Raw genomic sequence first — 13,357 nt, 5'->3', positions numbered from 1 at the left:
GTGATTTGATACAAGTTCCAATCCGGAAGATTACAGCCACCCAGGATAGAGGGATTTCTAAGGTATTATCTATCCAGCTAGATCTGGATCACCATAATTTTTTAAAAACAAGCTTTAACAAGGTCTGAGCTTGCCAGGTTACCAAATTTACATATTAGTTTGTACACAATACCCCATGGTTAAAGACAATACAAGTTCAACGAATGCTCTATCTATTTTATTAGTCGGCAAATTATTTCATCAAAATATTTTGATAAAAAGGTACATGTCGATACTTAATGATAAATTCGTCTTTATGATGCAATTTCATTTAATTCTCAGTTTCTTGTTTGTGTCATCAATCCATTCAAATATACTTTACAAAAAATTTGGGGGGGGATATCTTGACTCGGGGCTACTTCTGATCACTGTTACTTTTTCTCGTGCATCAGTATTCAATTTTGATGAACATAAATGAAATACCTTTCTCTTATCACTCCTTCTAGCTTTTCCAATTGTGCTGTTTGTCCTTGCTTGTTATTGCTCTGGACCATTGGCTTAGGACAAGAAGTAATTCGAGCAAACATCCGTCTTGCTAGCATTCCAGACCTGTACCTTTTTATCGAGCATTTGTGAAGGATTTATTCAACTATTGAAGCCAATTAAGAAAGGCATATATAAAATTTATTCAGACTGTTTTTTTTTTTTTTTTTTCTTTTTTTTTTTTTTTTTTGGAAAACCTTTATTTAACAGTATGTGCAAACAAATACGGGCCTACAACCCTCAGGCCGGCCTCGACAATAAAGGGCACATCAGCAAGCAATTATACGACTCAGCAGCATATCAGTACAAGCACGAATAGACCAGATTACGTTATACACAAGTGTGCCGCCGAGCGCCAGGATGATGAGGTTTAAGTTTTATAAAGTCTTGAAATAAGTCCATAGCAACAGGTCTGGAGGGATCCGAATCAGAGCAATGCAGTTAGGACTATAGTGGGCAACGATCATCAGAAGAGTCAGCAAGCATTATCCGTAAGGTAATCAATCGCACTCAATGAAATCAGGATAGAAAAGAAGCATATCACATGACGATCCCCAGCACTACCCACAAGTTCCCAATCCTCCCCTTGACCCAAGAAATAAGAAAGGAAAGAGCAAACGAGAAAGGTAAAGAGTAGTAAGGGAGAAGAGAAAGAGAGAAAAGAAAGAAAGAAAAAGGAGGCCCATAGAAAAAAACAACAAGGAAATATACCCCCCACCCTACACGCATGCAGAGGCTACGGCCTACCCCCCCTAGCAGTGTGTCTGTCACCCCAAAAGAGTACCCGAAATGTAGGAGAAGAGAAAGAGAAGAAAAAGAAAAAGAATGTCACGGTTGATCGGAGGAGGGCCGAGGATCTATTCAATACAAGCAAAATCGTTACCCGCGGTCACCCAACCCCAGGCCCCGACCTAACACCCTGCTACATGTACCTCCAACAGTCACAAGTCCCAGTCCCAGCCATATACGTATCAATGTGCAACAAGAAAAACCCCCTTCCTCAGCCTTGGCCCCTTCGAATCTGCAGTCCAACAGAATCCAATTGCAGTACAGCCAACCTGGACGGGATGGGCCACCATGGAGTCCGTTGCAGCAGTCGAGGGGTAAGAGACAAGTCAAACTGGAACGAAGCTCGATAGTAAAGGACCACAGAATGCGCCACTGCTATGCGGTGGCTAGTACAACAGGGAGCAGGACGATGCATAAGTCCCAGAGTAGCGGCCGGCCGATGTACAGGAAGCAAGTCCAGGAGGACGCTCAGAAACGTGGCACCAAAGGACAAAGGAGATGGGCAAAACGGCGGCTGAGGCACAAGCTCCGGCCATACCAAGGGAGCAGGATTGTCAGACTCCTCCAGGGCAGAGCCGAGGAGTACCGCAGCGGGCACTGGGACACGTCCCCCCGTCACTGCCACATACCTCAACTCGGGTGATCCACCGACAGTCGACTGAAGATGTGGCTTAACATGCCGCACTGGAGAATCATCATGGCCAGCTGAAAAAGTCCGATCAAACCGGTCCTCCAAACCAGTGGCAGAGTCGCGGAAGGCCAACCACAGGTCCTCCAGTGCTGCCAGGATGTCGCGAAGCCCCAGCGGTGGATCAAGGATGGAGGGTGCTGTTGCGTCCGCCATCTTAGGCAAGCAACCATCGAGCGCCCCGGGAAGCAAGCCCCCCTCACCAGCCATCGCTATCTGGAAAGTGATGAACTCTCTGCGGGGCCCCGGTGGTGCAGGAAGCGTGGAGGCAGCCGGTCGTGGAAAGGCTTCAAGGACAGGGGAATCTGTGGTGCAGGGAAACCCACCGGCGAGACCAGGGCTTCCGATGCGGAAGATGGCGTCCGCTGCTGTAGGCTGCAACAAAGAAGCGATCCCGGCCCTCTCCCAGCTGGGTCGGGATACAGTATACGGGAGCTGGATACAATGTTGCGAGCGGGGCGCGCTGGGCAGCCGAGCATGGAAAAGGCTGCTGCGAGAATCCCAGCGCCGCGCTCCAGGTCCGGTGCACCGGCTCCTCCCTCTCCACAGCGGCCGCTGCTATCGTTGTCGCCGCCGGCCGTCCCCACTAAACAATGGCCCGGCTGCGACCTCTTGGAAGGCCGGAATGGAAACCGGGGCTCAACTCCGCCGGGGCAGCTCCGTTTTCGACCGGAGTCAAAGTATCGTGGTCAGGAACGTGGCGCAGGTAAGCGTAGGGCTCGGAGGCGCAGGATGCTTGCCAGGATATCGACGAAGGGCGAAAGGGTCGGCGGAGCCGAAGAGCTAGGCGGCCATCTCGGCTGAAGGCTAGGCTCCTCCCCTATTCAGACTGTTTTTAATCTTGAAATCATTGTCCTGAAGAAGGTGGCGATCCTTTCTAACACCGAAACACCCCGTCAACAGTTTTTTCTTAATTTTATTATATGTAATGTATGTTTTAAATAAAAATTGACGATCAATGTTTTTTAATAGCTTGTGTTAAAATATTTTGATGAAATAATTTGCTGACTAATAAAATAGAACATTCCGTTGAACTTGTATTGTCTTTAACCATGGGGTATTGTGTACAAACTAATATGTAAATTTGGTAACCTGGCAAGATCAGACTTTGTTAAAGCTTGTTTTTAAAAGTTTATGGTGATCCAGATCTAGCTGGATAGATAATTGGGGTTGAAGTTACGATCTTTTTCCCTCTAGAATAAAAGGATGAGGGAAGTTTGTTTTTGTTTAAATTATACAGAACAAACCAGGGAGGTAATCCCAAGAAGAACTAAATACAATAAAACGAACTGCACCGTCTTATAAGAGAGAATAATAATTGATGAAGAAATAAAAAGGCACCACACTAGATAAATGAAATAATATTAGGCACAGACCATGTCAATAAATACAGAATACATTAGGGACAAGAAGTACCAAGAAGATAGTCTAAGTCCATAAGCCATTCAGATTGATTATCCAGGAATGCCGAAAGATCTGAAGGTTCCTAAAAAATCTGTGTACGACCTTTGAAAGTGATCTGAAATCTTGAGGGACCAGCAAAAGAGAATGGAATATTCAGGTCAGCGAGTCTCTTGCGTAGATTCAGGAAGGCTTTGCGGTGTCTCTGGCAAAATCTTGTGAGATATATATTCTGTGAGCCTCCCGGTGTATTGATTTAATTTTCCTCATTTGTGCCAGAATTAGTTCTGTATGTTGATGGCGCAAAGATTTAAAAATCAGGACCCTTGGAGAGGACATCGATCTTGGTTTGAAGGCTGGAACCCTGTGGGCGTGTTCTATCTCAATGTCCTTGATGAAGGAGATATTCAGGGTATTTGGGATCCATGTAAGCAAAACATCAATTACTGAAGGAGCAGACTTTTCACAATCCTCCGGTAATCCAAAAATACGTTGATTACTTTGTCTATTTCGATCCTCCTGTTCCGTGGGATCTCTCCTCAATGAAGCAATGGAGCATTCCAGATTTTGAATGTGCTTCGCCTGTTTATTGCAGCCACCTCTACCTGAAGCAAGTCAGTATTCGTTTTGGTACTTTGTGCAATATTATGGACAGTATTGAGCTTGAGTAATATTGCATCCAAAGTTGAACAGACTCAAGACTACCCTTAGTTGGTGATTCCGGATTAGTTGAGGTCTGTTTGGAGTGTTTCAGATTCCCCTTGGAGTCTCTGTCTTTGGTGCTAACACCCATGCCTTCCGCCATTGAATAAGATCGTAGCAACCGCAACCAGATAACCTTAATACGGTTAGACGGAATCCGTAAGGCGATATATAACCAATAAAGGTCTGGGTGAAGAAAATACTTGCTGTGAGTAGATAGCTTATACTGTAACACACACATGAAAAGAAGAAATAGTACCAGTCTTGTATAAGAATAGATAGATATTAGTATTGGACTTAAGTGAAGCGCATTTGCTGAAGAAAATGTGGCACGGATCAAGCGCTGACTTATAACTCGTACTGATTTCAGAATCTATCAGTAGACGATGCGCACACAATAAGGGTCATGACAGCAGACAGTTCGTAGCGATAAAACAGCTATAATAACAGACAGCCTTAGAGAATAGCGCCACAGATAAAATACTGATCAGTGGTAGCGAGTATTGAAGAATATGCCAACAAAATCACTGCACCTTGTGACTAGGAATGATATCACATGAAGGAGATCCTGTCTGCGGCCGCCATCTTGTATATTCTAATGGTGCCAGAAGTAAATATACCCTTATCAGAAAGGTGGAAATACCAAGACCAGTGGTGCAGTATTGGCAAAATTGCACACCCAGTACCTCATGTTCAGCATTAGGATTAGTGACCGGTATTCATGGATAGGCAGACACCAATTTCAGCACGTCAAACCGGGACTGCCGTGTCAGGCGTCATTTTCAGATCATCGCAGTCAAAAAATGCCTCACCAGAAATAGCTTCCAAAGAGTCAGTGCAGACACTTTTTAAGCTGCCTCTCACACTCACTGGTTGTTCCGCTGCTGTCCGGTGTCCAAGGGAGTTCGAAAATCACCCCAAGGACATGATAAAATGAGCTTCTGCACCGATGATATCGCAGAGCTCAGGGAGGTGCCACCATCTTCGTTGCATGCTTAGCCACGTCTCCCGTTCTTGATTAAATCTTTAATGGACTCACTTATTCCTTGGTCATGGCTAATGTCTATACTAGCACCAAATTCTTGCCAAAAATAGGAGATTCCTATATGTCATGCACTCATACATACTCATCATTCATTACTTTCCAATCTGTCACCCTACCCGTAGACAAGTTAAATTCTTCACTCTGTTTTATCAATACGCCCACAAAAGCCACATCACAAGCAAGAAAGTGCAGCACAGATTCTTTGTCGTGGATGCTGCTTCATAAATATCTGAAGCTCCTCTCTGCCTGAGACACACTCACATGAGTTTATATTATATTTCTCAGTCATTTTGGGGGAAATTAACTCTGATCAATTTCACTGCTTTTGTATAAATGTCACAATTAATAAACATACATCATAGGAGCTAGAAATAAACTATCAAAGAATAATAATACATTGTATATACTGCAAGTACAAATGCGCATAAAAGAACTTGCACATAGCAATCACACATGTTAAAATATATCTTCTCAAAAATTGTTACACTGTGAGAAAATGAGTTGCACTATCCAACTGGGATTACATTTTATTTGCTGAAATGAAGAGTTGACAGTCGAATGCCCAACGCGTTTCACTTCCCTCAGTGTATGATTATTCTAGGGGTCCAAGTGCATTAGGATACCAATGGTTACTTTACCACAGCACAGGGGTGAATATCATGAACAAAGATGTCCTAGTTAAGCTGGTAAAGTAATGGTTCTTTCACTCGAGACCTAATGACACAGTGAGTCAGAGTGTACTAGTAAGCTGTATTGTGATGGTTCCTACCAGTGCTTAATTTGTAAAATAATAAGGGCCAGAGCCATTTTTCCCCCCCAAAGTTTTATATAGCGCGAACTAGACCCGAGACATCGGGTATCAGAGCGCTTTACATGAGCACCAGTTTCGTTCCAGAAGGACACATTCATTTATTTTTTGGGGGCACAGGGAGAATACGTGATTTGCCCAGAATCACAGGATGTTGAGCTTCGTTGCCGAGACTCGAATCTGGTTCCCCAGCTTCTAGGTTGACCGCTCTAGCCGTAAGGCTACATCCTCACCCCTTGTTAGAAAGCCACTGCAGCTTGCACTACCCACTTCCCCTGGCAGCACTGCCAGTTACAGTACCAACACAACTACTCTCACACTCCAAGTGTGACAATTTAGACTATTCCATCCCCCCAAAGCTATAAGAATGGCGTGGGCAGAAAGTATTAGTCATTTAATGTGTATTGAATTAATAAACAACTGTTGTTGTGCTCATGTCTAAACCAGACAAACTTGGGGTGCACTGTCAAAAGTGCCAGTGTTAATAATCAAGTGCAGGTGCCAAGCACCGTAAACCACTGGCTCAAATCAAGCACTGCTTCCTATGCTAATCAAGATGATTTGACACTATGTTCCCTCATGTTCTTGAAACCTTTATGTATTCTCACTCAAAAGAATATGAATCAACAGCACGTATTGTGTTTCTGACCATAGACACGATTTAGATTGTGTGGAAAATCAACTTTTGTGAAACTAATCTCGTAAATTGTACCTCTCTAACATACATAGTAATTTATTACACATCGTTTTGATGCCAACTTTGTTATTAAATCAAATTCGTAGGTTTGGGGCAATCTGAGGTTTCAGAATTACGTGAGTCTAATGCTGAAGTTACCAAATCCTCTGATGATGTTTCAGATGAAATAATGGATCGTTTAGTAAAATCGGTAACCCAGAATCCCAATCCTAGGCCATCAGCTGTTAAGGAACGCAAGAGATCAAGAGCAAACAGAAAATCATGTAAGTACTCTTTTTTTATGAAGTGATTGTAATTATGAGAATTCGTAGTGGTGCAATCTCAGTGGTAGTAGAAATATATTTTTTCGATTATTATATATATAACCAGACAAGCACATCAAATCGTACAGGTATAAAATATCAAGTTGCCCGTTCTGAAAGTGATATTGATAATATTCAAAAACATGTGTAATTCCACTTACAATTTGATTAGAAGCCCCCCTATTCTCTAGCTCATTAGAGGGCTGCTAGCCAGAGTTTGAGTCACGGCTGATGTCAATATTGTATCATAAATCATTAATCAAAAAAGAGGGAGACTAGGAGCCAGATTAAGATTCAGTACCCTTGCTCCTCACTATAATTGACACATCTAATCAGTGTAGGTACTTGTTCCTATGTAAAGAGGGTATAGAAAACGTTAAAGAAAAGGTTGGAATGTATGGTTCCAGGGGGATCTTCCTTATTTGGAAGTGTTGCCCTCACACACCCTTGTGGGTGTCATACTTCATCATTAGGCGTTTTGCTCCTCGTGGTGCTGGTGCTGCAATGCCCCATGTGTCCACCAAGAGGGATCTTTGTCGGAGATCTTTTCTTGTATCAGCCATGACGGTGCATGCGGGTGTGTGGAGTATAATGTGTAAGTTGGAAAGTGTGATCTTAAAATTACCTAAGGGAGATCAAATTTTATTCAGAGACCCTTCAGTAAGGTTAAAAACTACGATGCGGTAGTGTGCACAAGGTTATAATATGCCACCACTCAGTGAGTGTGTTGTAGTTATCTATTGCGGTTTCACTTTTCAGGTCAGCATGTTTCACGCTATGTTGGTCCAGTACTGTATCCCTAGCTATTCTATCAGAATGAAAAAATATGTTCCCTACCCCTGAATTAGGGTGGGTATCTGGAGTCTTATTATACTCAATCACTGGTAGTGATACAGTAGATCCTAGGTATCCGCCATGCTCACCCTAGTACGAATCCATAAATCAACCTGAAGGAAAGAAGAAAGATATAGGGAAAGGACTTGAAATATCCAAACAATCAATATTTTATTGTGGACAGCACATATGATGCATGTATGGTCTCTGGATATCATCGTATTATGCGGTGCCATGCTGTGTTGTCTGAGCTCTACGTTGGCTCTTCTATTGGTGACTGCCACCAGTGCCTAAATCACTAGTGAAATCACTGTGTAACAGCAAGACTTATTAAAAATAGAGACTACACAAACAGGAACTCGCAACATACAGTGTTATTATAGATACAAATGCATTGTCATTACAGACTCCCATGAGGTATTTGTATTTCTTACCCTTACTCATAGGCCATAATGTGCCCTAAGTCAAGGCAGGGGACCGCAAGATTATTGGGGTTTCTGTAAAGAAATAATATCAAAGGCGGACGTGGCCAATGCATAGTTTCACCGATTGCGTACTCACGTGTCACTTTCTCCTCCGTGATCAATATCATACTCACAGTTCCATGCGCGGTCAGCAGCCGTCACCTAGCCCTCGTCCTGCCTGCCTGCCTACAGAAGAAGTACATGGCTGAAAGGGGCTTGCTTATGTACAGAGAGTCCGGTTAACAAGGCTAACCTGCAGCAGAGACCCGGAAGTACTCTCTGCATCTAAAAGCATTGTGGGTACATGTAAGACCAAGGTGGTTGGGGACATATGGTGGCGGCCTTCTTGGTGAGGCTTAGTTCTCTGTAGAAGATGTTCTACGGAGATAACATGAATTGGTAGCTGCCATCTTACGATGGTCAGAGGGGTCTCATGTTCTTACGGAGCTCCCGTTAATCAGTGCGCTCTCTGAAATTTCTGATGTTATATAAGGACAATCTTTGTTAAATCACTACAATGTTCGGCGTATCTCCAATAGTAGCCATGATGCAATCGTTATGGAGGGGAACAACCTTTACAACGCAACTTTTACAACGCACTACCATTACAACGCATTTTTTACAACGCATAATCCATTACAACGCATGACATTACAACGCATGACACTACAACGCATTTTTAAAAACTACCTTTACAACGCATTCCATTACAACGCATACTACCATTACAACGCATACCATTACAACGCATAATATTACACTATACTATCCAACACTTACCCTACTGATGCACCCCCTGGAGTTAGAATAGTAATTTTTACCCCTATACTATCCAACACTTACCCTACTGATGCACCCCCTGGAGTTAGAATAGTAATTTTTACCCCTATACTATCCAACACTTACCCTACTGATGCACCCCCTGGAGTTAGAATAGTAATTTTTACCCCTACACTATCCAACACTTACCCTACTGTTGCACCCCCTGGAGTTAGAATAGTAATTTTTACCCCTATACTATCCAACACTTACCCTACTGTTGCACCCCCTGGAGTTAGAATAGTAATTTTTACCCCTATACTATCCAACACTTACCCTACTGATGCACCCCCTGGAGTTAGAATAGTAATTTTTACCCCTATACTATCCAACACTTACCCTACTGATGCACCCCCTGGAGTTAGAATAGTAATTTTTACCCCTATACTATCCAACACTTACCCTACTGATGCACCCCCTGGAGTTAGAATAGTAATATTTACCCCTATACTATCCAACACTTACCCTACTGATGCACCCCCTGGAGTTAGAATAGTAATTTTTACCCCTACACTATCCAACACTTACCCTACTGTTGCACCCCCTGGAGTTAGAATAGTAATTTTTACCCCTATACTATCCAACACTTACCCTACTGTTGCACCCCCTGGAGTTAGAATAGTAATTTTTATCCCTACACTATCCAACACTTACCCTACTGTTGCACCCCCTGGAGTTAGAATAGTAATTTTTACCCCTATACTATCTAATACTTACCTTAAATGTAATTTAATATTATGCGTTGTAATGGTATGCGTTGTAAAGGTAGTATGCGTTGTAATGGTAATGCGTTGTAAAGGTATTTTTTAAAAATGCGTTGTAGTGTCCTGCGTTGTAATGTCATGCGTTGTAATGGATTATGCGTTGTAAAAAATGCGTTGTAAGTGCATGCGTTGTAAAAGTGTGCGTTGTAACGTCATACATCCGTTATGGAGGATCTTATGTCAATATTGATATTCTGCATATATTGAGATGTGTTCCATGTAATACTGGTTTGACTATTCCCAGTAAGCTGGGTTGCTGCAATGTCTAGACTGGGGTGGTTGGAACCTAGGTTTCCATACAGTCCGGCGTAGTATATGGTCAAGCTAATAAAAGTGGCTATGGTGCTGGGTACATATAGTGGGGGTTCAACACTGAACTGAGGCAGTCAAATGAGAAAGGACACGGGGTGTGCCTTGCTTCCATGGTGGCTTCTGAAGACTGCCTCCAACTACTGCAGCCCTTGCCCGCGGGAAAGACATTAAGCAATTCGGATGTGTGCTAGATACTCATAGACTATCTTCCTCGGTGCTACGCCATCAGGGCTAAGAACTCATGATATGCATGACCTGATAAAGCATCTAACTTGTGGGGCACGAGAATCTTCCCCTGAGCTTGAGTCATGCTTCTTCCAAAAGTACTGGGTGGACAAACTTATCAAGGGTAAGCCAGATGGGAGACAGCACAGGAGAGAATCGGAGGGTGTTTCGCAACAAGTAGGTATCATGGCCAGGATTATTGCCTTAAACTCTGGAATTAATTGTGTAGTATTTTGTCTGATGGAGACTTCTAGCTGCAGATTCCTTACCTTTAAATTTCCCCCCGGCGTCAGACTGAATCTGGAAGATGTTTCGTGAGTAGTAAGCATTGATTGACTCTGCATCCATCGTCTGTGCCAGAAGTGACGTCACAGTACCTATATAAGTGCCACCTAGGCCTGTTGATGTCAATTCTTTCCCTTCCATGCCAGCCACCACTGATCTGGAGAAGAGCTACACCTCAGTCAGTGTTTGACTGAACGTTTTCGATGCATTGTCAATGTTTTTTTTAGGTTTACCTCCTGGTGTGTTGAAGCTTGTCATCACGCAAAATGGGATTAAAGATTAAAGCCCTGCAAATCCTATCACTGCTCTATGTTGGGGAAGGACCTGCACCTCTGTCCTTGGTGTTTGGAGTGCAACCACAACCCAAAGTCGTGCTCTGAGTGCCAGACCATGCACCAGAAGGAGGAATCACTCTCAGAAGCTCATGTCAGCCTGGCGCGAAGCTCCACGTAGGTCGAGGTCGTGGTGAGAGAACGTTCCCAGGATCAATCGTGGAGCGCAAAGTCGTCATCGTCCAACTCAAAGTCCTCAGGACACTCAGGTAAGTCAAGGTACAAGAATAAGTAGTACTCAAAGCGCTCTTCGACTTCTCATTCTTTGGTCGGCGCGATGAAGGAGCACTTGTCTTCCACCAACCTATTCGTGATGACAAACCTAAACACTGGACCAGAAATATCAAAGAAGTCCCTTTATCCGAACTTGAATCCAGGATTCATGCCCATCTTCAACTCCAACCCTCATCATTGACGGCCGATGACCTCACTACACACTTTAACTCAAAAATGACAGAGGTTCTAGACCAAGTAGCTCCTCTCAAACTCAAACAATTGAGGCGAACCAAATCTAAACCCTGATTTAACGTGGATCTGAATGAGGAAAGGCGTCAACTCAGACAAACGGAAAGGTCTTGGAGACTAAACCCCTCGACCTTACACCTAGTGCAACTTAGATCTGCTCGGCAAGCATACAAAAAACACATTTTCAGTGAAAAGGCGTCTTTCTTCTGCAGCCAACTAGATCTGGCGAAAAACAGACCGAGAGAACTCTTCAACATTGTCAAAAGCCAAACAAACTGCACTCCCTCTCAAGAAATCAAAGCCACCAAAGAGCGTTGTGAAGAAATTGCCACCTTATTCACTAATAAAGTCTCAAAAATTGATCAATCCTTCATCCAAACCTCTAACCCTCCTTCCCTCTTAACCTGCCCCACTCTAACCACCCCTGATCATTCAGAAAGAGTTCTTAACAAATACAATCAGGCCTGCCTCCAGCTAAAAAACAATGCACATTGGTCCGACTTTGAGCTAATGTCGGAAAATGAGGTCTTCAGTATAATTTCTAACCTAAAAACTTCCTCCCACACTATTGACCCCCTCCCATCCACAATCATAAAAGAACTCAACCACACCATTTCCCCTTTCTGGACAAAAATCATCAACGCCTCTCTCACCTCAGGCTGTGTCCCAGAATCCCTTCAACTTGGACAAATCACACCCATTCTCAAAAAACCAGGGGACGACCCTAATGATCTCAACAACCTCAGACCTATCTCCAACCTCCCATTCCTTGCAAAAACATTGGAAAAATGAGTTCTCCACCAACTCAACAAACACATTGATGAGTTCAACCTCCTCAACACATTTCAATCAGGATTCAGGAAAGGTTGTAGCACGGAAACAGCTATGCTCAATGTCTCTGACAATATTCACAAGGCTTTAGATGAAGGTGATGCCTGCCTACTCATCCTTATTGACCTATCTGCGGCATTCGACACAGTAAATCATCCAGCGCTTCTGGAGACCTTGTCGAAGCGCTCCAGCATCAATGGCACAGTACTAAAATGGTTCACCTCCTTCCTTCAACACCGCTCGCAACAAATTAAAATCAACTCCTGTCTCTCGAAGCCAACAAAAGTCACACTTGAGGTCCCGCAAGGCTCGATCCTCTCACCGGCCCTCTTCAATCTTTTCATGGAGCCCCTCACAATCATCTTGAAAAAAGCTGGAGTGAATTACCACCTTTACGCTGATGACACCCAAATCTATTTCAAAGTCAAGTCTGCCAGCGACATCCAACACCTCAATGCCACTCTAACTGAGATCCAAACTTGGTTCAACGCTAACCACTTAAAGCTCAACCCAGATAAAACAGAACTGTTCCTATTCTCTCCAAAAAGCAACCATCGTCCAATCCAAGAGTGGCTCAAGAATCTGGTCGCCCTAAACTGCCCCATCGTCCTATCCGACTCAGTTAAGTCTCTAGGCATCACCCTTGACAAGAACCTATCTATGGAGGCCCACATCAAAAACTCTGCAAAAAGTGCTCTTTTTTCTTTAAAACACCTCAAGAAATTGAAACCTTTTCTTCCCCATGATGACCTCAAGACAGTAGTCCAATCCCTAGTTCTCTCTAAAATCGACTACGGGAAGGCCATCCTAACAGGGACTCTAAAAGCTCACCTAGCCCCTCTTAGGGCAGTGTTGAACATGGCTGCTCGACTCGTATCTGGAGTAAAAAGATTTGAACACATCACTCCAGCTCTCAAATCCCTCAACTGGCTTCCCATGGAGGGGAAGTTTATTTACAAACTGGCCTGCATCACACACAAAACCCTTCACTCTCCGGCCCCTAACTACCTGAACAACAAACTGGTAAGAGCAGGTCAATCCAGAACGCTGAGAAGCTCCAACTCACTCCTCC

At 43.6% G+C, this 13,357-nt stretch overlaps 1 protein-coding gene across 3 annotated transcripts in view; it reads left to right on the top strand.

The window, feature by feature from the left end:
* Positions 1-13,357, top strand: part of LOC146775817 (FH1/FH2 domain-containing protein 1-like) — a 2,636,482-nt gene that overhangs the window by 2,605,351 nt on the left and 17,774 nt on the right. For all 3 annotated transcript variants that reach the window (XM_085639988.1, XM_085639986.1, XM_085639987.1), the window contains one exon: positions 6,739-6,915. In XM_085639988.1, the coding sequence (XP_085496114.1) occupies positions 6,739-6,915 (177 nt within the window). The remainder of the gene's footprint in view (positions 1-6,738; positions 6,916-13,357) is intronic.

Source organism: Triturus cristatus, chromosome 12 (genome assembly GCF_964204655.1).
Source record: "Triturus cristatus chromosome 12, aTriCri1.1, whole genome shotgun sequence".
NCBI classification, from domain to species: Eukaryota; Metazoa; Chordata; class Amphibia; order Caudata; family Salamandridae; genus Triturus; species Triturus cristatus.
Note: the sequence above shows the minus strand (reverse complement) of the source record. Positions and strands in the feature narration are given on the sequence as shown.